Source organism: Ahaetulla prasina, chromosome 1, assembly GCF_028640845.1.
Source record: "Ahaetulla prasina isolate Xishuangbanna chromosome 1, ASM2864084v1, whole genome shotgun sequence".
Lineage (NCBI taxonomy): Eukaryota > Metazoa > Chordata > Lepidosauria > Squamata > Colubridae > Ahaetulla > Ahaetulla prasina.
Window position 1 is genome coordinate 299,557,182 of NC_080539.1, and position 23,995 is coordinate 299,581,176.

The following is a 23,995-nucleotide window of genomic DNA, read 5'->3' on the forward strand; positions in this document are numbered from 1 at the left end:
AATTGTCTTCTATCCTTCAGCCATAGAGACTGAGACTGCCTGAAGATCCTTAGACTCTTTAAGAATCGTATCAACCACAGACAAACCCACTGGAAAACCAAACTCTGGCCAATCTTTCAGAACTTCAATTGATTTTTTTTTGTTCTTTGTGGAGATTATAATCTCTACATAATACTAATCCATAATGTATGCTTTTGACTTTAGCACAATGTGCAAAGCTGTCCATTAAAGGTTTCAGGGTATCTGTGAACCAAGCTTACATCTTTTTCTAGCTGAGCTAACTGGACACGCTTGGAACACCTTACGTTCTGATTAGCTGTTCACATGACATTCAAAGCCAAAGTGGTGACTTAGCTTGTCTTGATCTGTGCATTTTTACCAAGACTTGACTTTAATCTGATTGACCTGAGCTAGGCTGAAACTGACTTCAGTGACCTGACTGATTCAACCTGATTGTCTTGACCAAATCTGATTTGCTTCATTATTAATCTGTCCTTCCCACGCAAGTTTTAACCCTTGGCAAAGAGATCTGTCACTTTCCATTAATTGGAACATATGAGACAGAGTTTAATTTCTGGACCAAAACCTGGAATTTCAGATAATCTGAAATATTTTAGTGTTGTGTTCAGTCAAAGGGGCCAATCTTAGTCTTTCATGTCTGCAATGTTCTCTTTTCTCAATCATGTCCTTCTGTAACTTCAAGCATCACAGTATCTCTCTCTGTCTAGTTTCTGCATGAAATATACCTTTAAAATGTAGCAACCAAATGAGTAAACTGTGAGTATGCAAAATGAACTAATTTGCATGCTTTTCTCCTTTAGCCAAATTATACTGAGGGAAATATTTGTTTGGTTCCCAAGGAAGTATAAATAAGTTTGATTCCTAAAAGACACGAAGAAAAAAAAGGACTCTATAGGAGCTTTTTTCATTGCCTTTAATTTTATGTTTGTTTGTTAGATTTATTTTTATTTATTTATTTATTTATTTTGTCACAACATCATACAAAAAGATTATATAGTATATAACCATATAAACATATATAGGAAGAAGAAAAGAAAAACAATAGGACAGGAACGGTAGGCACGTTTGTGCGCTTATGCACGCCCCTTATGGTCCTCTTAGGAATGGGGTGAGGTCAATAGTAGAAAGTTTTTGGTTAAAGCTTTTAGGATTATGGGAAGAGACCACAGAGTCAGGTAAAGTATTCCAAGCACTGATGATTCTGTTGCAGAAGTCATATTTTCTGCAATCTAGATTAAAGCGGTTTACATTAAGTTTAAATCTATTGGTTGCCCTTGTATTATTGCAATTAAAGCTGAAGTAGTCTTTGACAGGAAGGACATTACAATAGATGATTCTGTGAGTTAAACTTAGGTCTTGTCGAAGGCGACGGAGTTTTCTAAGCCTAGGATTTCAAGTCTGGTGGGATAAGGTATTTTGTTGTTTTCAGAGGAATGGAGACCTCTTCTTGTAAAATATTTCTGGACACGTTCAATTGTATTGATGTCAGAGATGTGGTGAGGGTCCCAAACAGGTGAGCTGTATTCTAGAATTGGTCTAGCAAATGTTTTATATGCTCTGGTTAGTAGTGTGGTGTTTTTGGAAAGAAGCTATGCAAAATTAGGTTTACAACTCTTAGAGCTTTTTGCTATGTAGTTGCAGTGGGCTTTGGCACTTAGATCATTTGACATGAAAACTCCAAGGTCTTTAACGGGATGGGGTCGTCTGTAAGGTAATGTCCATCTAGTATGTACTTAGTTTTGGGTTCTTTTTCCTATATGTAAGACTGAGCATTTGCTGGTTGAAATTTGGAGCTGCCAATTTTTAGACCAAGCAGTTAGATGGTCAAGGTCGTTTTGAATTATAGAAGTGTTATCTGTGGTGTTAAATAGTTTGACATCATCAGCAAAGAGAACACAATTACTTGAGATATGGTCACAAAGATCATTAATGTATAGAATAAAGAGTGTTGGTCCAAGGATGCTGCCTTGAGGAATGCCACTCTTGACAGGAACAGGATTTGATAAAGCATTGCCGATTTTGACCACTTGTTGTCTGTTAGACAGAAAAGCAGATATCCATTTGTGGAGGGGTCCTGAGATGCCATAGGATGTTAGTTTAAGGAGAAGTTTATCATGTACTACTGAGTCAAAAGCTTTGCAGAAGTCTATGTAGATTGCATCTATTGATTTGCCTTGATCTAGATTTGAAGTCCATATGTTTTTGCAGTGGAGAAGTTGTAAGTTACATGATAACTTTTTCCTGAAACCAAATTGTTTGTTGGAGAGTAGGTTGTTAGTTTCTAAGTGTGAGGTAATGGATTGATTGATGATAGATTCCATGACTTTGCAGGTGACGCAGCAAAGGGAGATCGGTCTGTAGTTTTCGACTAAGCTGGGGTCTCCTTTTTTGAAGATGGGGATGACTGTGGCTAGTGACCAAAGTTTGGGAAGAGAACTGGTAGTGAAAGCTTTATCAAAGATAATACTTAGGGGTTCAGCTATATTAATGGAAAGTTTTTTTAAGAAATATGCACATAGTCCATCAGGTCCTATAGATAGGGATGGTTTTAAGTTGTGAAGAGCTTTACCAACGTTGTCTTCTGTGAAATCTATATGAGTTAAATCATCATAGTCATTGCTGGTTCGTTTGTGGAATGTTGGATATGTGTTATCGGAGTTAACAAAAACTGAGCCAAAGAAAATGTTGAAGAGGTTTGCTTTGACTGTTTCGTCATTGCATTCTTTGTTGTTAGAATCTTTTAGTGGTGGGATGGATCTTGAATCTTTAAGTTTATTGTTGACAAAATTATAAAAGGCACGATTGGAATTTGTGCGTAGAAGGTTCTCTTCTTGCTTGGTGTGGTAATTTGTGCATTCAGTTTTATTTGGTTGCATATGTTTCTGTAGCGGTTTTGAAATTTGTAACATAGCCTTTTTGTTTCTTTTCCAGAGGATTTTTTTTGATTGAAGCTTTTTATTGATATGGGTAGTTTGTTTTTCTTGGACATGGTAGTCATTCGTGGTACATATAATTTAATGACTCTATTGATTTCGAGTAGGAAGACTCTATAGAGGTCATCAGCGGTTATGCAGGTTGCAAACAGATTTTGCCAGTTCAGAAATGAAAGATCGTTGTTTATAAGGTCGTAATTGGCTTTTTTGAAGTTGTAGTTGGGAGTTCTGTTGTTATGACGATTTAAGTATGGACGTATATTGAGACAAAATCAATCATGCAGTGGTCACTGTTTGAAAAAGGTTCTTTAATTTGTAGTCCGTAAATTGAGTTTGGATTGTTGCAGAAGATGAGGTCAAGGCAGTTGTTGAGTCTTGTATTGTTAGTTACAAGTTGTTCAAGACCTAGGTTTGTAACAGCGTTGTATAGTGTAGTATGGATTGGGTCAGTTGAACATTCATTAGTTGTCCAGTTAATGAGAGGTAGATTTAGGTCACCCAGGAAGATGAGAGGGTATGGGCAAGAGGTAGCCCATGTTAGCATTGAGGTGAGCATATTTGCATGGGTAATTTCATAGTCGGGGGCTCTGTAGCATAGTAAGAATCGAAGAGTAGTGTCAAGGGATAGGTCGCATACTATGGTTTCAGGAAGAGAGAGATTATGTGCTACTTGGATATTTTTTAGATTCAGTGACTTTTTGTAAAAGATAGCCACTCCACCACCTCTTCGGTTTTCCCGATCTGATCGATAGACTTGATATTCTTTGTTTGAGATAATGGAGTCGGGAAGGGATGAATTCAGCCATGTTTCACAAACAAAAATGATATCAAATGTGCCACTGTTTAATAAGAGGATAAATTCAGGTAATTTGTTGACTATGCTTCTTGCATTTATCAATTTGCATTTGAGATCTGATATGATTGGTGTTGAAGAGGTAAGGGGCGTGCATACCTAGTTTTGGATGTTAGTAGGTTTGCCACCCATCTCATTTTTAAACAACTCAATTACTGCTTCTTTACTCAGATCACAGGCCAACACTTATATGAACCAATAATGTATTCCACAACACATATAACTTGAAATATGACATAGTTTTGGTAGCACAACAAACCAGCATTTCAATTCTGATCTTTTTGCACTCTTAGCCTCTCCACAACCATCTCACTTATGCCATAGCATGCCCAAATTCTTTAGAGCAAAAGAGGGTGGTGATGGATTGATAATACACTGTATATCTAATTAATGGAAACATATTTGTATAGAGCATAATCCAGTAACACCACCCAGGAAAATAAACATTTTTATCTTCTTTTTAAAAGTTCAACAACTCAAAGCTGGTTTCAGCATTTGTATGACTTCAGAATATCTTTTGCTTACCAAGATAGATGAAAATTTTACTAATATCAGGCTATCAAGAATATAATTCTATAATGTGCAGAAGTGGTAGTCATAATTACCACTCTCAGGCAAAACATTGCAAGTTTCCAGCCAAATTAAATGTAGCTGCCCAAATGTCTCATTCTGGATTCCACTGAACACCATCTACATTTGTAATTAGTTTGTGAAGTATCAGCTTTGAAAATACTTGTTTGAAAGTACTGTCTAATCGATGGTTGTATATAATGATGGCAACGTAGAATGGTGGGGTTCTTTGGTGCCTTTGGATCGATGTTGACTCCTGGCAACTGCCTGGACAAAACCCTGCAGTTTCCTTGGCATGGTTTTTCAGAAGCAGTATGCCATTGCCTCCTTCTTAGGGCTGACAGAAAGTGACTGGCCCATGCTCAGGGCAGGACTAGAACTCAGTCTCCTGGTTTCTAGCCTGAAGTCTTAACCACTACATCAGACTGGTTCTTACAGGAATATTAATCTTAATCTAGATTAAATACCGAATGTGAACTAACCCAGCAATAAACCACTTCTATCTTTGCCGAACTGTAAAGTCAATATGGTGCTACTATTGGCCATAGATCATGAGAGTGTTTCACAAACTAAGGCAGAGTGTAGAATTAGTTTGTGCCAAGTGCTGTGCTACACTTTAAATGCTGTACTGGACACGGCACTTAAAAGATAAGTAGGGTAGAGAGCAGAAGTGACTGCATAAAATAAAACTAAATTTTGATTTAATTTTCATATTTAATTAAAATTTAATGCAATGTTGATAATGTGATTACTCATCACATGTTGAGTAAGTTTTCTCTCCTCTAACTCTGCGAGAAATAGGGAAATGTGCTCCCAACTTATACAGCAAGCTGTAAATTAATTTCCCATATTTTAAAAAGGGATAAGCACTTTATAGAGATCCAGTCTGGTGTTGTGGTTAAGGCATTAGGCTAGAAATTGGGAGACTATGAATTTTAGTTCTGCCTAAGGCACAAAGCCAGCTGGGTAACCTTGAGCTAATCACTTTCTCTTAGCCCTAGGAAGCAGACAATGGCGAACCTCTTCTGAAAAACTTTGCCAAGCAAACTGCAGGGACTTGTCCAGGCAGACTCCAACTGAATGGAAATGGGAAAAAGGCACCTTTTTATAGACGGTATGTATGTTTGAATTTTCATAGTTTTTAGTGGGCAAAATTAAAAGAACGTACATATTAAATTGTGCAGTGAAATACAGAGTCTGACATTCAAGACTGACACCTTTAAAACAACCATTCAAACATCAACGCTGCAACTTTTCAGAATGGCACAGCAGTTTCTGCATTTGTATGCAATTATGATTTTCTCCCCTTTTTCAAAATATTAAAAATATTAAAAATTCAGAAATATTAAAATAATAGTTTGGTTTGTGTAAGTATGGATTCCTGGCTTAATCTTCCTTGTCTGCCTTTTCAGTGGTGTTTGCTGGAAACGGTCAAAAAAGCGAGGCCGGGTTCTGATCACGCTGCTATGACAACTACCTTGATTTTGGAGTAGTTTTCAAATTAATCTTTTTCAAAGAGATGGGAAAACCACAGCAGCACTCTCAAATTCATGAGAGGCAATTTGAGAATAAATACCCTGCACAGAAGTAGCTGCTCAACGTTTGTGGACCTTGTTGCTGTCTAAGTTAGAACCCCAAATTATCAGTCTGGTACCAGTTTGGTAGCTATATTGTTCTTAGGCAAATGCTAGTCTTTCCTGGACAGCAGTCAATATTAGAGGGCCATATAAAAATAAGTAAGATTCTTGGTAGAAAGTTTGCGTATAATATGCAACAGCATTCAAGTAAAGTCAATGTAGAAGTCAATAATGTCTAAACTGCCCAAAGGTTATGGCACCCTATATAGACGTCATAGTAGATAGCTTTATATTGAAACATTTTAAACATTATATACAATAAAAAGCTATAATTATCTACATTGCAATATGATAAATATACGCTTTGTTAAGGTAGTACAAATAGAAGTTAGTCCTTAACTTACAACAGTTCATTTAGTGACCATTTCAAGTTACAAAAGCACTGAAAAAAGTGACTTATGAGTATTTTTCACGCTTTTACAACCCCTGCAGCATTCCCATGGTCATATGATCAAAATTTGGACACTTGGCAACTGACTCATGTTTATGTTGGTTGTTGTGTTCCAGGATCACCACCTTTTGCGACCTTCTGACAAGCAAAGTCAATGGGCAAGCCAGATTCACTTAACAATTGTGTTACCAACTTAACAACTGCAGTGATTTACTGAACAACAGCAAGTAAGGTTGTAAAATGGGGCAAAATTCACTTGTTTCACTTAGCAACAGAAATGTTGGGCTCAAGTTGTGGTTGTAAGTCAAGGACCAGCTGTATCAGGAAGATTAGCCACATGCCAATATTACTTGAAGGATCCACCTATGCAGATAGGCAGGCATTCAAAGAGGATGCCTGCAAGACAAAAGCTCTCCTGGATCCTCAGGATCTTGGTTCCTATAAAAGCCAACATGTGTGCAAAAGTTTTCGTTGGGTATCTGTAGGAGATTAACATCATTTGAGTAAGGTCTCCAGCATATTAGGGATTAATCCTGATTTGTAACATTTGTGGAAGGCTTTACTTCAGCAATACTGAGAATTTTCAACTTACTGTTGTACTGAAGTGCAGTTGTTGAAATCCTTTTTCTAGAAAACAGCAAAGAAAGGAAAAGGAGAAGGAGTCATCCTCAACTTTGCCAGCAGTGTGATGTCAGCGCTGGCTTCATACCATGCTGAGTATGATTGGCTCTGTGCCACCCTTCAACAGTTGAAGAACAGGAAACAGACAGCCCAGCCACATCCTCATGATAGGCTGCATCCAAGTAGGCGCAAGGGAAGAAACAGCCAGTTTCCTGTGCTGTTAACCTGCTTTGCAGCCAATTAAGTACATTTCTGACATTTTTTTGCGCCTACGGTATAAGGCTATACCCTCAACAATCAGCAGTCTCCTAATAAATTTATTCCCTACAAAACAGTTCCCTCTTCCATCACATACAGCAGTCAGGACAGTTTTTTTTTTAACAATAATGTTAATGGGGAAAGGCTAGGAAAGAAGTAAAAGTTGCTGGGAACTGATAGAGAGAATGAGTAGATGCTATCCAGATGAGTTCAGGATGCAACTCCAAGCATTCCCAACCCCGTGTAATCAATGGCTATTCAGGGCTCACTAGCATCTCTTAAAGACCTTGGTTCAAAGAAGGCTGAACTGGGGAGACTACACCAGAACATGAATAAAACAAGAGAAGAAGGGGGGGAGGGGAGAAGAGAAGAGAAAGAGAAAAAAAAGATATTCTGTTTTGGCAGCTGTAAATCTTCACTTCCATGTTAAACTACAACATACCAGTCAATCAACTTTTAACTGATGTGAAATTATCCTCCTTTATCCGTTCAGCAAGAATCCTCTGTTAACTATACATAAAACATAGCTGTCATGCTGAGTAATCAATAAAAAAACCCAATAAGGCCACCTTCTCCCAATGACAGAAGTGTTAGTATTTAGAACTTTCATCGTCAACTGTTGCATCCAAAGTAAACTCGACCTTGATTTCCAATTGCTACTATACTATCCATGTATTTTCTTGGTTGAAATACAGAATTGATTCATAACTGCTTCTTCCAGTATTTTTTTTAAACATCCCTGACTCCCTTACAGACCTGGACATTCCTGGTGTTTTCCATCTGTATGTTAATGAGGTCAAACCAGGGGTGAAGTGCTCCTGGTTCAGACCGGATTGCGCAATCCGGTAGCGATGGGGGCGGGTAGTTCAGAGAACCGGTAGCAAAAATCCTTGCCCCCCCCACCCGCCCATGCCTCGCTGTTCCTCTTCTCTGTCCCTGAAGCTCGTGGTAGTGATATAGCTGCAAATGGCCTTAAATGACTGCTGCGGCACTTCAAAAGGCCGCACTACAGCTGATCAGCGCTGTAGGCAGCTAGTAGACCGGTGCCTCTATTTTTAAAGAAGGTAGACCGATGTGCTCCTAAAAAAAGGCAATTAGTAAACCGGTGCCTCTATTTTTAAAGAAGGTAGACCAGTGCGCTCCCAAGTTTTGTATACTTTATTATTTTTATTATTTATTATTATTGGCCATGCCCATTCAGTCACCTGACCATCAAGCCACGCCCACGGAATCGGTAGGAAAAATTTTTAGATTTCACCCCTGGGGGGTCAAACCTTGTTTAGCTTTCTTTGAAATCATCCATGACAGGCTAAGGTGCTGCCAGATGTTAATGACATATCATGCCATCTATGTCAAATCTCCTGCATATTACAGAAATATAATGCAAAACTGTAACACTTCATTGTTGCAGTATCTAGGTGATTTGTCAGAGAACCTCTTACATGAGACCTTTTTGTATGGTCTTAAAAACAATCAAAGAACTAATTAGCCCCCAAAATAAATTGCTGCGGGGCCTTAAAACTTAGTTGAATTATTTTCTAGTTACTTTCTGGTGATATGCATTCTTTGTTTTTTTTTTCATCCAAACCCATAACAAGAACCTTTTTCTGACAGGCAGCAGTTTTTGAAGAGTAAGAAAACAGGCACTTCCCTCTCTGCTTTCTTCCAAGCCAACATTTCCTGCATGACTATAATAGGCAAGTTAGTAAAATTTTCTGGCATATATGCAAAGTCATGGTAAGTCTCAGGTAAAACAAAAAGTGACATCTGCCATTATACACTCCACATCTATTCCAGTGTATTCAGAAATGAAGTGGAGTGTGACTAGGAAAAAAAATTAGGCTATACAATTCTTTTTTCAAAGCAACATCCCATCTAGTTTTTTGCAGAACGCAGTAAAGGAGGCAAGAGGGAACCATCATAGTTAGCATCAACAGAGGTAAAATATAGTAATTAATTTATACAGAAAGAGAAAATGTAACATCATTGGCTAAGAAGCAAGGCCAGTCCCAAAGAAGCAAGGCCAGTCTCAATTAAAATATGCAAAAAAAAGGAACTACAAACAAGAATACAATATCCTCTTTGCTAACAGTCTTCATATTTGCAGCTGCAGCATCACTCAGTTGGCAAACTTTTGTTGCTTCAGCATCCAAATTTCCGCTTTCCCTCCTCGCTTTTCACAACTTCCCATTTTAGCCCAGACTTTTCCAATCCAGATTTGCTGGGACTATAGTTCCCAGAAAGTCCAGCCAATATAGTTGAATATTTCTCAGCTCATATAACCCCTCGTCCTTTCTAACCCAAGTTTTCAAATCAAACTTCTGTGGCTTGCCTCAGATTTGCAGATTGTTTTTGATCAAACCAGATTCTCCGGATTTGATCAAATCCCTGAAAGCCGTTTTAGTGGTTCATTACTAGTTGCACAGAATTTTATTACAAAATAATATCTTTGAGCTTAGAGGGGAAATCATTAATTTCTTAATCAGTGAGTTAAAAATTTCTAACAGATCATCTCTCAGAGACACTCATTAACTAAATAAAAAGCCCATCTATCTGTGGTACAAAACCAGAGGAATGCCTACATCAATGTGCTGTGTTGATAAGAGGCCCTATTTACACACTTATCTTGATCAACTAAAGACTTAGTAGTAGCAGCATTTGCACAAGGTGCAAATTTATTTAGTGGTTAAGTTTTAGTATATTTTGTGGACCTAGCTTGTTGGGTAAATTTACAGTTTAATTTATTCTGCAGAAATAGATTAACCCCCTACCTATTTTATGCACATTATCTAAATGGTGTCATTCTTCCTTAGGAGGACTCAAAGACAGGACCAATTTATCAAGTGCATATGTCTAAGCAAAGATGTGTTCAGCAAGGGAGCAATTGAGAAAAATTGCACCATAATAACGCTTATGCAAATTAGCAACTGGGAAGTAAATGTCACATTTAAGTTCATCTCCTGCATGAAAAACTCTCAGGTAACGAGAATTTAAATACTAGATTACTTTGTACTACATTGAATTCCTGATCAGCCAATTTACATTGTTATCAGAAGCAACTATTCAAATTTTCCAGGTAACATGAATGAATTGCTCTAAACGAAATGGAACAAACTACTAGGAAAATATGTCGAGGTAATTTAATTGACAGAAAGGCTATTGATATAGATTTTGGGCATATTCCAAAAATCATTAGATTTTTTTAAAAAAAGCAAGGATGAAGATTAAGATTAGAGTCAGAAAAATGTTTTATTGTATCAAAAATGCCCTTCAGATTATGCTACGGCAAAATACTGTGCTGAACTGTAATTGAATATGCAATGGCAATGAATGTTGAATCTTGCTTTAACTTTAATATAAATCTATATTCCTGTGTCAACAACTCATGTAGTTCCTTTTCAATACAGGTAGACCTTGACAACAGTCCATTTAGTGACCGTTTAAAGTTGCAACTGAAAAAAGTGACTTATGACCGTTTTTCACACTTATGACTAATGCTAGCATCCCCATCGTCACATGATTTACATTTGGTTCATATTTGACAGCTGGTTCATATTTATGATGGTTGCAGTGTCCTGGAGTCATGTGAACACTTTTTGCAAAGTCAATGGGAAAATCAGATTCATTTAACAACCGTGTTACTAATTTAACAACTATAGTGATTCACTTAACAAATGTGGCAACGAAAGTCATAAAAGGGGGCAAAACTCACTTAACAAGTTTCTCACTTAGCAATATAAATTCTGGGCTCAAATGTGATTGTAAGTTGAGCTACTTAACTTGTAGTTCATTTTCAATAGCTGCTACATTCCCGCCAAACTTTTTGAGGCAGGGAAGAGAGCCTAATTTCAGAATTCTAATCATTCTTCTGATCATCATACAGATATAAACAAATGAAATTTTAGTTAACACATTCAATTTCCTATACCATTATCACTGATAAATTGACCCCTTTGAGGCTCTACAGGTAGTCCTCAACGTACAGCCACATGTTCAGTGAGCATTCAAAGTTACAACAGCACTGAAAAAAATTGACTTACGTCCATCGTTCACACGTACAACTGTTGCAACATTCCCAGGGTCATGTGATCAAAATTCAGGTGCTTGACAACTGACATGTATTTATTACAATTTCAGTGCTCCAGGATCATATGATCACCTTTTTCAAGCTTCTGACAAGCAAAGTCAGTGGGGAAGCCAGATTCACTTAACTGTGTTACTAACTTAATAACTTCAATGATTCACTTAACAAAGTGATTCACTTTTTGTGGCAAGAAAGGTCATAAAATGGGGCAAAACTCACTTAAGAACTGTCTCGCTAAGCAAAAGAAATCTGAGGGACAACTGTGGTCATAAGTTGAGGAATGCCTGTATATGCCAATCACACAACTCACAGCATCACCATGCTGAGAAAGTTCAAAAGATTAAGTAAAAAAGAAACCACAGCCCAATGGATTTCATCTCCTGACATTTTCCAAATAACCTGGACAATAGTATCATAATTCCTAATCAATAAGGCTGTTTGCCATTAAGACTTGGAATTCTAGAAATTTTGTCTAAATTTTAAACTAGGATTAGAGAAAGAAAGCTGGTACAAGATATTAGCTGTTCCTTAAAAGGATCATACTATATATTACAGTACCTACCGGTACATCAAAAGAGATTATAAATTTTCTCTCTCCAAGTGCCAATATCAACTAAATCTGAATACCGTTTGCACACCAGCATATGAAAAGTAGAGTGGAGGCAGGCTAATACATCAAAATTCCTTGGTGTTCCCACTTCTGAAAGGTATCTATTACTTTGTAAATTTTGTTGCAGAGCATTGTGTTTTATACTGAGATACTAGCAATGAAGGAAAATCTGAAATAGCATGTGAAAAATGAGGCTGATGGGGGAGGAGGAGTAGATTTTTTTGGGCAATATCTGCAGCTGAACTGGGGAAGGAAATTGAGTAATTATTACTATCTAGGATGGGAAATATCTGGTGCAATCTAAAGAACTTTATCACATGATAAAGAAGTTATAACTGGGTTTAGTTGCTGCTTAAGCCAGGTGCTAACTTGTCTCTAAGCTCCAGGCTCCAACTTGTCTACTACTGTGTATCCCACACCTATCTCAGGTGCCTCTGAGAAAATCACAAGCAGGACATTTGAAGAGCAGCCTGCTAGGTGGTGTGTGACAAGTGAGGGAAGTTGTTTAGAAATGGAACCCAACTAACACTTCCGTTCCGCCCATCACTGAAACTAATTTTCACATTCAGTCAATTTCGTGATGTCTTTAGCAACCAGGATGTGCAGACTGTCGATCAAAGAGAAATTGACTCTGCCTCCCAAGAGATATTATTACAATACCATTTTAAAATGCAAAATATATATGGGGAATACATAGAAAGGTTTGGAAATATGCTTCCTACTTATGAAAAAACTACCTAGTGTGTCAGCAAGTAAGAAACTGGTTAAAATACATAACAATCATTTAACAAGCAGCTTGTTCTGGAAATACAAAACTACAAAATGAAAACACTTGACTTCCACTACTTGTCTTTTTGAACATCCCTTCACACCTCCTGGAGAAAAGTGTCAGTTTATCAGCATCTGCAGAAGTGACTGGATACCAAAGGAGGCATCTCACCATTCTTAACTGCTGTGGCTTTTTAGGACTTGTTTGCAAGGTAGCAGCTGGGAAGTTGCTCAGGCATTTATATTTTAAATAAGAACCATATGGTATCTTAGTGAAGATTTATGGTTTCTGTAGCAATTTGTTTACCCATTTATCTATTCCTCTGAAAAAAAGGAGGAGAGGAAATAGAGAGTAACGTGTACTAAACACCAAAGGATGCAGATGTGTTGAAAGGGAACTCACGAAAACATCTTGAGTAAGTCAACAGTTAGAGTTTATTTTAAAAGTGTACCAGCAATAGGTCTCTTTACATACTGGGGAGTTGTTCCAAGGGATAAAAGGCATTGGGATGCTGTTTGAAGGACCCTCATCCAGTGGTGGGTTGCCCCCGTTCGGTCTGGTTCTACAGAACTGGTAGTAAAACTGATGGGAGGCTCCACCCAACTGCCATGACGTCATCACCAGTGTTCTGCGCATGCGCAGAAGCTTCTGCGCATGTGCGCTCCCGTTGCGAACCAGTAGTAAAGGTAAGCAGAACCCACTCTTGCCCTCATCCCATCGATTTTCCACCCCGCCCCCCAACTCAGAGGCATAAATTTACACAGATTGAGCAAAACAATGTTCTGACTGCAAACAAAAATTAAATGGCAATTATTTGCTTGGCAGTTGTAATATTCAGAGTTTCTCCATAGTATACTACCTGAGGCATTGTATCATAAGTTACAATGACTCAAGACTCGCTGGAGTTATGCATTCCATCTCCACACAATTAGGTTTTATATACCAACAACATTTTTGCTTGGTTTAAATAAAATAAATAAATAAATAAATAAACAACATTTTTGCTTGGTTTTGGCTGAGTGCAAAGGTGTAAAGTTTATATGCAGTAGAAGACTGCATTTTTTTTGGGGGGGGAGACTTTAAGGGATATAAGAAATGTGACCAATAACATACCGGAGCAGGTAGCTAAATTTATTTGGGTTTTAAAAGGAAAAATTAATGATTTAAATTGTTCATCTCCTAAAGCAAAAGTTTCCCATCTAATATTTCATCCCCACAAATTGCAAATACTGTTTTAAAAACCCAACATTTGATTCAATACACTTTAGAGGTTTTCTGAATGTTGCAAATGGATAATTGGGTTGGATGTTAACATACACTTCATGGATTGCTTGCTTCAGGCTTACTATGATATGTGAATGCAACCTTTTTGACCAGCAGACATGAATTATGGTTTAGCTTTGGATCACCAGTATAGTGCCTCTCTCAGCATATGTCTGCCCCACCCATCTTGTAAAGTATCATTCCAAGCATAAATGAAATTAAACAGGCCATGCTGCAATTTCCATTCTTTAGTTCTAGGAATTTCATACAGGTCTCTACAGATCTTTAATTAACTAATTTAAACAGTTAAAAGAAAAATGGTGGGTGGTGTTTGCTGAGTATTGTTTGGAAATGCTTTAAAAAAGTGAAGATAAACTGGTATTAGAAAGCCATTTGAACTGGCTAGCACAGTGGTGTAGGCAATGCAGACATAGTTACTATTTTATGAATACACTTTCAACATCTTTCAAAAATGTCAAAAATACTCACCAGTCCAAAAAAGCTAGGGAGCCCTATTTGAACATAATGCATGAATAAAGTCAATAAGGTATGTGAAATTAGGGGTGCAGGCCAAGAGGAGACGTTTCTCCATCCTACCCCAATGTTATGGGATAGAATCTCCTTGGAAATTAGATTAGCTCCAACTTGGTTGACCTTCCAGAAATGGAGATTTTTTCAGAGAATTTTAACATTGAATGAGAAAGCACCACTTTAAATGTAACTATTTTATGAATTGCTGCCATTTAAAGTTTTGGTTTATTGTTTTTCAAGATTAATGGTAATTTTTAATGTTTTATGGTAGATATTAAAAACATAATATACAACACTGCGGGGGACTGATAATTGTGGCATTACAAACAATTAATAAAATGATTAATAGAACGATCCAGTTAGAAAAAGTTAAGTTGAAGTCCGCCAGGCTTAAAGTTGCCAAGGTTGGAGTCTGCCAGGCTTAAAGTTGGCTGGGGAATTCTGGGAATTGAAGTCTGCCAGGTTGGAGACCCCTGTTTTATGGAAAGGTCAAAGAGGTGTTGAAGTCCCTTCTTCTATCTGTCTTTCAAAGCTGCAGGAACAAGTGAAATACAGCACCCTTTCTTTTAAGACAAATAGGTAGAAGACTATTAATTATAAAACCCTATATTCTTTGTCTCCTCTTTACAATATATGTGTCGTGTATGCATTCCTTTAAAAAACATTACAGGTAGTCTCCGCTTACAACACTTCATTTAGTGATGATTCAAAGTTACAACAGCACTGAAAAAGATGACTTATGACCATTTTTCACATCTATGACCACTGCAGCATCCCCATGGTCACATGATTTATATTCGGATGCTTGACAACTGACTCACATTTATTGCAGTGTCAAGGAGTCATGTGATCCCCTTTTGCAACCTCTGACAAGCAAAGTCAATGGGGAAACCAAATTCACTTAACAACAGTGTGACTAATTTAACAACTGCAGTGATTTAGTTAATAAAGATGGTAAGAAAAGTCATAAAATGGAGCAAAACTCACTTAACAAATTTCTCACTTAGCAACATAAATTTTGGGCTCAATTGTGGCCATAAGTCAAGGACTACCTGTAATAACATACTCTGATTTTAAGCTGGCCTGTGAGTGTAAGAGTGTTTTTCTTTAAAATCATTGATTAATATAAAAACGGATGGGTATAATATATATTTATGTACAAACTGATCCACAGGGGCTTGCAGGAGCACAGAATTAGCATTAACTGTTTTGAGCTAATGGATTTCTTTCTGCTCAGACGAATGTAACCACTTCAAACAAATGATTTCTCAAGGGATCCACACAGTCAAGAATATGCAAGCTGGTGTAGAGGACAACTTGGGAGGTTGCATATATTATCTTAATGAAAAGGGCTAATTATTTTTGTTGTATGGATTACATTACCCATGTTTAGCCAAACCATAAATGAGTTTATCTTCTTCCGAACCTTACAGCACAACAGCCAGCAATTACCCTATTAAAACCCTGCAAGGGGTATTTTAGCATTGTGGCGGGTGTCTAATATGTTGAACGACAACTCTCAGAATTCCTACCCAGCACAAACTGCTTGTGGGAAATATGAGAGTTGTAATATTCCAGCACACTGGGAAGGAAACTTTGCTGTTTACTCTAATAAGATCAAGCAGCTCAGCTCAGAAACATGCAAAATATTTTGGAATTTAAAAAGAAAGCACATTAATCCCATAAAACAAACCTCCTGTAAGAAACAGAAGGCTGTACAAAAGTCAAAAACGGGCCTTATCATTTCCCCTTCTTTCCCTTAAATTTTAACAAGAGAAGCTTTTTAAAGATTCCATATATGTAGTTCCTTATGCAAATATTGCTGTAGTGAAAAAAAAAATCATACTTTTCCGGGAACTCAACTTGACCAACTCCTTGAAATGTTATAGATCCCCCATATCCAGTATCCTACATAATGGCTAGGCAGCCATTTTCAATGTAACAATGGGGCGGGGGTGAAGAGGGAGGGGGGAGAGACGGAGAGGTGAGAGAGAGCAGGGATTGTTTTTCAGAGAAAAACAATTATATCTCTAAAGTTCATTATTTTCATTACTTGTCCTGCAAAGGACTTTCAACAGACAATAAAATTTGGTTACCTTCTGTCTGCATATTCTGGGAACAGGAAGCAAACAATTAACTCAATAATAGGTGGGAAGCCATAAATGCAGGATTGTTTGCACACTGAAAAACCAAGGATTCCAAAATTATGTCCCAACCTGATGAAATGCAAAGCTATGGGATGTCTCAGGACATACTGATAAATTAAATCTCTGGGGATAAAAGTGCTTAACAAATAGTGAATTGAATGTGATGCTGACAAGCAGACTCTATTCATTCATCTTATCCTCAAACTGATTGACACTTATTACATGCCTATCTTCTGTCTCATCCAGAAGCACAAGTTGCCATGCATGTTCTCCCTTCTACAACTATGTGATGCAGGTAGCTTAGGTTGAAAGAGAACTCCCCTCCCCTTCCCTCCCCACTGATCCCCCCCCCCTCAGTTCTGCAGTGCATCTGAGGACTTGGATTGTATGTGAGTTGCTGTTTCTTTTTTTTGAAAACAACAGTCATTCCAAATAATTGTAAAACTCACTGAAAGAAAGTTAAACCGGCCTCTATGAAGATTTCCGAAAGTTTATTGTTCCTTTTTTTTATAGAAAGTATTAGCTTTGTCTGTCTGTGAATCGTGATTCAAGTGTCTCTTGCGCCTTAAAACAAAACTTTTTAAAAATAGCCACACTTGATCGTCGTCATCCTTTTTTGTTTTTTGGATTATTTTGGGTCAGGTCCCCAAAAATAAATAAATAAATAAATAAATGGGGGGGGGAGAGAAAGAGAATGACTGAATAAAGCTGATCCAAGCGGAAACATGTGAAGTTAGGTGTCTACCATTTTAATCTTCTCATTTGGCTTTCTGAATCCCCAATTTGCAAAGTAAAGGAGATGCAGAGTAAAGCAGACCTGTGGTGTGGAAAAGACAACGCTCATTCCTAATTCTGCCAAGACATGCAGTGTCATCAACAGAAGGGCTTAGGCAATTGATTCCACCCAGTATAGTGAGAGGCAACAAGTTTGCTTGCTGTAAAATAATCTTCCTCAGATGTGAAGGAGTGACATTTTCAGTTATAACTTACAACTGCATAATAACAATAAAAAGACTCCTTGTGTTTATTTCACCTTGCTCAGTCTGTAAGGGAGATCTCACTGTAAATACTTTAGAACAGGGGTCTCCAACCTTGGCAACTTGAAGACTTGTGGACTCTAATACCCAGAATTCCTCAGCCAGAGGAATTCTGGGAGTTGAAGTCCACAAGTCTTTAAGTCGCCAAGGTTGGAGACCCCTGCTTTAGAAAGAAGGCAGGTGTGACCAAAGTTAGGTTTATACTTGGAGGCGGAGTCTTTCCATATTCTGCTGATGCTTATGCTTATGCCTATTAGGTACCAGGTACAATTTACTTGCTGAACTTTAACCAATAATTTACTTTAATACATACTTTGGTTTTGCTGCTTTTATTATACTATTTGCATTCTATTTACAATGCAAAATATTAATTTTCTTCTCTTTTGTTAGCTGCCTTTAGAAGCATCTACTGAAACATATACAGCCAGGTTGAGATGGGAAATGCACTTGAAAATGTAATATTGATAGTCCTTGATTTAACAACCATTCGTTTAGTGACCATCCAAAGTTACAACAGCACTGAAAAAAGTAACATGACCGTTTTTCATACTTACCAGCATTGCTGCATCTTCATGGTCACATGATCAAAATTTGGGTGCTTGGCAACTGCCATGTATTTATGACAGCTGCACTGTCCTGGGATTAAGTTATCATCATTTGTAACCTTCCCAGCTGGCTTCCAACCAACAAAGTTAATGGGGGAAACAAGATTCACTTAACATCTGCATGACTCATTTAACAACTGCAGTGATTCACTTAACAAGTGTGGCGAAAAAATAAAATGAGGCGCAACTCAGCAACTGCCTTGCTTAGCAACAGAAATGTTGGGCTCAATTGTGTCCTAAGGTGAGGACTTCCTATACTACATATCATCTTATTTCATTCTGCCTTAATTTTATTGGGGACAGCAATACAGAACAGCACAGTTTCAAATCTCTCTACTCAAGAAGAATTCACAAGGTGACTTTGGGCCAATTGCTGCCTGTCTCACCTACCACATAAGTCTGTACTTGGGATAAAATTAGGAGAGGCTTTATGTACATTACCTTGAGCTTTCAAAGAAATAGTGCAATACAGATTAAAGAAGTAAACTAGAATAGTCCTAATTTCTAATTGAAGGCATTCTATATGCAAAGACTATGTTCACATTATACAGTTGACCATCAGGGTGGTTAGTTATGAAGCTAAGCAGAGTTGTGCTTTGATTATGTTCTCCCGTTATGAGCTGTGCCTACATAGACCTACTTAATCTTTGAAGAAGAGGAGCTGGGTTTATAAAGGGGCTGGAAAATCCAGATATACCATTATACAATTCACTGCTCAAATTCTGACAGCGATTGACTGAATATGCCTAAGGCTGATTGGCAGTAAGTATCAACTAATTCACATTTTATATGTATGCACACATGTGCATGTGTGTGCACACAACTTGTTGTCAAAAGTTGTTTACACTCTTCCTGCAATGATTCCAAATGAGAAATTATGCTTCTCTGCCCACATACTATGAGCTCTCTATAAACTATGCTGTGAACAATCCTATGTTGTAAAAGTATTTGTGTGATATTTACAAGTATTTGTATTTTACAAGGCCTATCAAGTTTTCCTGGGCATCATGGATGATAGGCTATTTATGTGTTTCTCTTGCTCCCTTTCCTTCTCTTACCAAAAATATCTTCTGCTCTCAGTGGGGATTGAGAGTTGGGAAGGCTGCCTTCCTTTCTAGTAATCAAAAGCTTTCTTACCTAAGCTTTTAAGAGGTTTCTGAGTGTGTGGGAATCTACTTGTCTGCAATATTTCAAAGTAACTATGTCTTCCCCCTGGATTGGTACTTGGCTCCAAAATATATTTGGAGACTGACTCCTTCAAGAGCTTGTTTTCCTTGGGGGGGGGGCTAACAAGGGGTGATTTGGGTGAGGACCCAAACAGATGGGAGCTGAGAGGCTTTACCATGCTTGTCTTCAGTGGCCATGTTGAGGGAGAGAGATGATGTTGGTAGAGATTGAGGAAACAGATGTTGCTGGAAGCAAGCATGACATCAAGAACAACAGCCAGACTGAGATGATGTTGAAAGTATAAATTGGGCTTGGAACACAGCCAGTTCTTCCCTCTGCTTCCCCCCACCCCGACTCTGCTACCTGCCTGACCAATTAGAAAGGGGCCAATCACCAGAAAGATTTGCCAGGAGCAAGGATGTTATATATGTCCTGGAGAAACTGGGCAAAGGCTCTGTATGCCCCAAAGGGTGACCTGTATTCCTTTTAGCATGGTTTGTGCTCTTAGAATGACCTAGGACCGAACACAATCAGTTATACCTAGATCTCTGAAATTACTGCAGGGACTCAAATGTACAAAAATAAACTGTGCTCCCAAACATTTATCTCCTCTGACTCTTTCCCAGTTGCACCATTCCCCTCATTTCTTGCTCAAGTACCTACCTAGCTTGGGCTGTTCACTCTCTTCTTACATCTCTCTCCACTATTTCTATTTTATGTTAATCAGTGCTATCTCAAAGTCACCATACAAACATTGGTATGAGCAGTGGCAGTATGAGCTGCTCCTCTCCCCTCCCCACAAAAATGGTTAGGAGATTTCCAATGTATGGCTGAAGTTTTGAGAGGAGGGCAAGATTATCAGAGAATATCAGATAGCAACAGCAATAGGACTTTGACTTATATACCCTGCTCCAAAGTACTTTACAGCATTCCCAGCAGTTTACAAATTGTCCCCAACAATATAGTATAGTATAAGTATAGCATAGATTAGTACAGATTAATATAGATTAACATAGCATAGGAGGTCCTTAATGTTCTCAGAGTTTGCTGATTTTCTTGCAGACCTTGGATTACTCAAACTAGGTAACATCATTAGTGCTGATAGACTAGCATTGATGATGTTACCTAGTTAGGGTAATGAAACACCTGTAAGAAAACAAGCAAGCTCAGTGAGCACCAAGAACCCCTCATATCAACAAATATTCTCCTTTATTGATAGTATAGTATGGTATAGTGTAGCTCTAGACACTAGAAGTGCATGCAAGTTATTTGAAACATTTAGGGAAATACCTACTTCAAATTTTAGGAAAAGACTGACAGAAACAAATTTAAGCAACTTTCTATCATGGGTTTTCCAAAATAATTCCAAAATCTTTGCTGCACAAGATAAGCATTTTTTAGATGTAGGACTTCAGACCTCTTCTGGTTATTTGTGCAATATTTTTCAATATATAACCTTATCTCCCTATTAAGAGTGATGAATGAAGCTCTGTCAACTTAAACTCCTCTGTTTTAATCTTCAATCTCATATTTTTAAAGAGTTTTTTTTTAAATTATCTTTGAAAGTTTATTATTAAATATTGGGATTTTTTTGGAAATTCCATTTGGAAGATAAGAGTGTCATTATCTATTAAACAAAATAAAATTATATATGTGACAATGAAAGACAAATTCTTTTTCTTATGGGAACATGACCTACAGAATTTCTCATTTTACTTATAGTTTACTAATTGGCACACAAAAATAGCTCTTTATGATTGCTAGATCTGCATATTTAACATTCCTGCCACATGAATAAAGAAATTAAATTTCCAATCTTCTCTTCATTGTCCTTTTAAAGTCTTAAATTTCAAACTTTTTTCACCATAAATACCCTGTTCTTAGGAATTTTATTCCTCTGCTTTCATTTCTGTCTGTGGAGCTTTGTCAAGCTAGGAGGCAGATCCAGCTGAGGAGAGTTTTTAGTTATCTTGGCTTCCAATGAAAACACATCATTTAAAATTATCTCTCCTCCCTTTTATCATTAGACAAGGGGAATAACAGACAATTCTTTAATTACTATGTTTTTCAAGCAGGACTTTCCCACCTCCATTCAGAACTCCTTGTAATGAAAGCTTTCTTTTAAAATAGTGGTATAAGGTATTCCTTTCATTCCCAGGCCGCCCACCCCACCTCTCCCCACCTAACTTCTCCTATATGACAAAAAGGGGTACAAAACTCAAGTCTGACAGAAAAAGGCTGACCTCCATGTGCCACATGGCTAGGAGGCAACTTTGTCAAATCTCTCCCCACCCTCCCCTCCCCCTTTTCTAATTGCACTTCACTGACAAATGACTAAAGGGAAGTGTTTAAGAGCTTAGGATTCCAGAGTGAGCTAATACAGGATGTCTTTGGTTATTGGGGATGGGGGGTGGAGGGAAAAGAAGAAAGCAGCCTCCTAACCTCCCTCCTCCGCCTCCTTAAATTTAAAAATGGGACGAATGTTACCATTTTTGGACATGAGTTTTGCACAAGCCCAGCCCTAAACCGCACCACTCAAAACTGATCCCGCTGGTGAAGGGCTATCTCTAGGGCAGGGCGAGCATGGGTGCTTCCCCCGACCTCGCTTCGCCAAACCGGGGCCATTCATCCATCAGCTCTGGGCATCCTTGCTCACAAGGATGTTACCCAGGCGGGTTTTCCGAAAACCAAGAGATCAAATTCCTAAGGGGGGACCGGGAGAAGAGCTGTATTCCCAGGGGTTTTAAGGAGGAAAGCGGCGGCTGGGGGGAAGTGAGTCGCTCACAAACCCGACTTTCTGCCTGCTCTTTACATCGATCTCTTTAAATCGCCTACGGTATGGGGGGCGGGGGGGCGGGAGTACTGCCGTTTCAATGACACTTTGTGGCAAGGACACGCGTTAGTTGCGATCCGTTCTTGGCTTGTGTGTGCAAAAAGCCTCAAAACGACTCCGAAAGCGGCAGCGTGAACGGCAGCCACTTCCCTCTTCCAACAGCCCCCTGCGGGAAAGTGGCTTTTGTCGGGTTGCCTTGCTAAACGCCCGGAGGGGCCAGCAGAGCCTGCCAGTCAAGTCTCCCGACGTTAAGCAAGGGAAACATCTGTTGCTTCAGTAGAAAGGAAAGCAACTTCAGAGCTACCGCTGGCGTCGGGCCGGCAAAGGCTCCCACTGACCTTCTGCCCCCCCCCCGCCTCCGATTTCCTGATAGATCGAATTATTTCAGCAACATCTCCCCTCACGGCACCCCGCCTCCCCCTCGCACGTCACCTCCGCTCCGTTCTCTAGCAAGCCTCATGCTTTTTTTCTTTTTTGCCTTTAGGAATAAGAATGTTTAAAAGGCTTTTTTTTTAATTTGAAAAAAAAAAGATGATGCAGGTTTTGCAAGAGCCAATCTTCCTCAAAATAATGGTCGCCGCTTATTGTAGCGAGTCAGCCTCCAAACTTCAGTCCAGGCTCTGCGATTACCTTTCCTTTTCTCCCCCCACGCCCCCTCCCCACACAGAAACGAGGGGAAATCGATCGTTGTCGTTTGCACTCTCTCCCACGCCTGGCCTCACCTTCGGAGGTAAGGGGCGGGGAAGAGCAGATCTCCCGGGGATACAAATATTCCCCAAGTAGCAACCACCCGCTTCTCGTTTCCCCCCGCCACTCCTGGGAGAGGAGTAAAATAAGGCTACGCGGTGGAAAGGCGGATTTCCAACGCCTGGTCCACGCCAGGAGGTTCGGGGCTTCCTCCAAGCAACCTGCACAACCAGCAGCCGAATCCACAGGCTCCGTGGGAAAAGGCGGGCAGTGGGAAAGAGACGGCCGGGACAGCATGTGCGCTCGTCCGCCCGCTCCAATCTCGCCCGCCCGGTTCCCAAACCACGCTCTACGGAAAGAGTTCTCCAGCAGCCTCTGGCAAGGTGTCTTCATGGCCCCGCCCCGCTCGGGCCGAAAGCAAAAAATAAAATAAAATATTTAAATGCTGAAAATTACCTTTCTCTGCTGCTTCTCCCAGGCTGGATCCAAAAGGAGATCCCTGTCCCAGTCTTCCTCCGGCTGCATATAGTCATTGGTCTGCTGGGAGTCATAGTGATCCATCCCTGCGTGGCTGCTGTCCTTGCTTCGCGCTTGCTTCTGAAGCTGCTGTCGCCGACGCGGCTTCTTCTCCCGCCCTTCCCTCCTCCTCTACGGCGCTGCTAGGCTCGAAAGCTCCCTGCCGAGGCACAGCTACCACAGAGCAGCGGCAAGACCGAGAGCGAAGAAGGCAGATCCCTCGGCCAGACCGCAATCTAAGCTTTGCACACCCCGAGCAAGGGAGGGGGGGGAGCAGGAGACAGTACTCGGCCCTGCCTCCTGAGTAGCCTCATTGGCTAAACAGAGTTGCCCAAAGTTCACTTTTCAGGGCCACCGGGACCCCCCATTGCATCGCTCGAGTGTCAATCGCAACTTGCGGCAGCTCCTATAGGTCGTTTTGAGAGAGCGCCCCCCCCCGTGGCCTTCCCCTTATAAGACATG

The 23,995-nt window shown here is 39.3% G+C and overlaps 1 protein-coding gene across 5 annotated transcripts in view; it reads right to left on the reverse strand.

Moving 5' to 3' along the window:
* The window catches only part of ACTN1 (actinin alpha 1), a 131,850-nt gene extending 108,074 nt beyond the window's left edge, over nt 1-23,776 (reverse strand). For 3 of the 5 annotated variants that reach the window (XM_058161901.1, XM_058161898.1, XM_058161899.1), the window contains exon 1: nt 23,474-23,776. In XM_058161901.1, the coding sequence (XP_058017884.1) occupies nt 23,474-23,578 (105 nt within the window). In that variant the 5' untranslated portion in view covers nt 23,579-23,776. The remainder of the gene's footprint in view (nt 1-23,473) is intronic. The other 2 variants (XM_058161900.1, XM_058161897.1) reach the window with 1 other exon arrangement.
* Between the last annotated feature and the right edge of the window lie 219 nt (nt 23,777-23,995).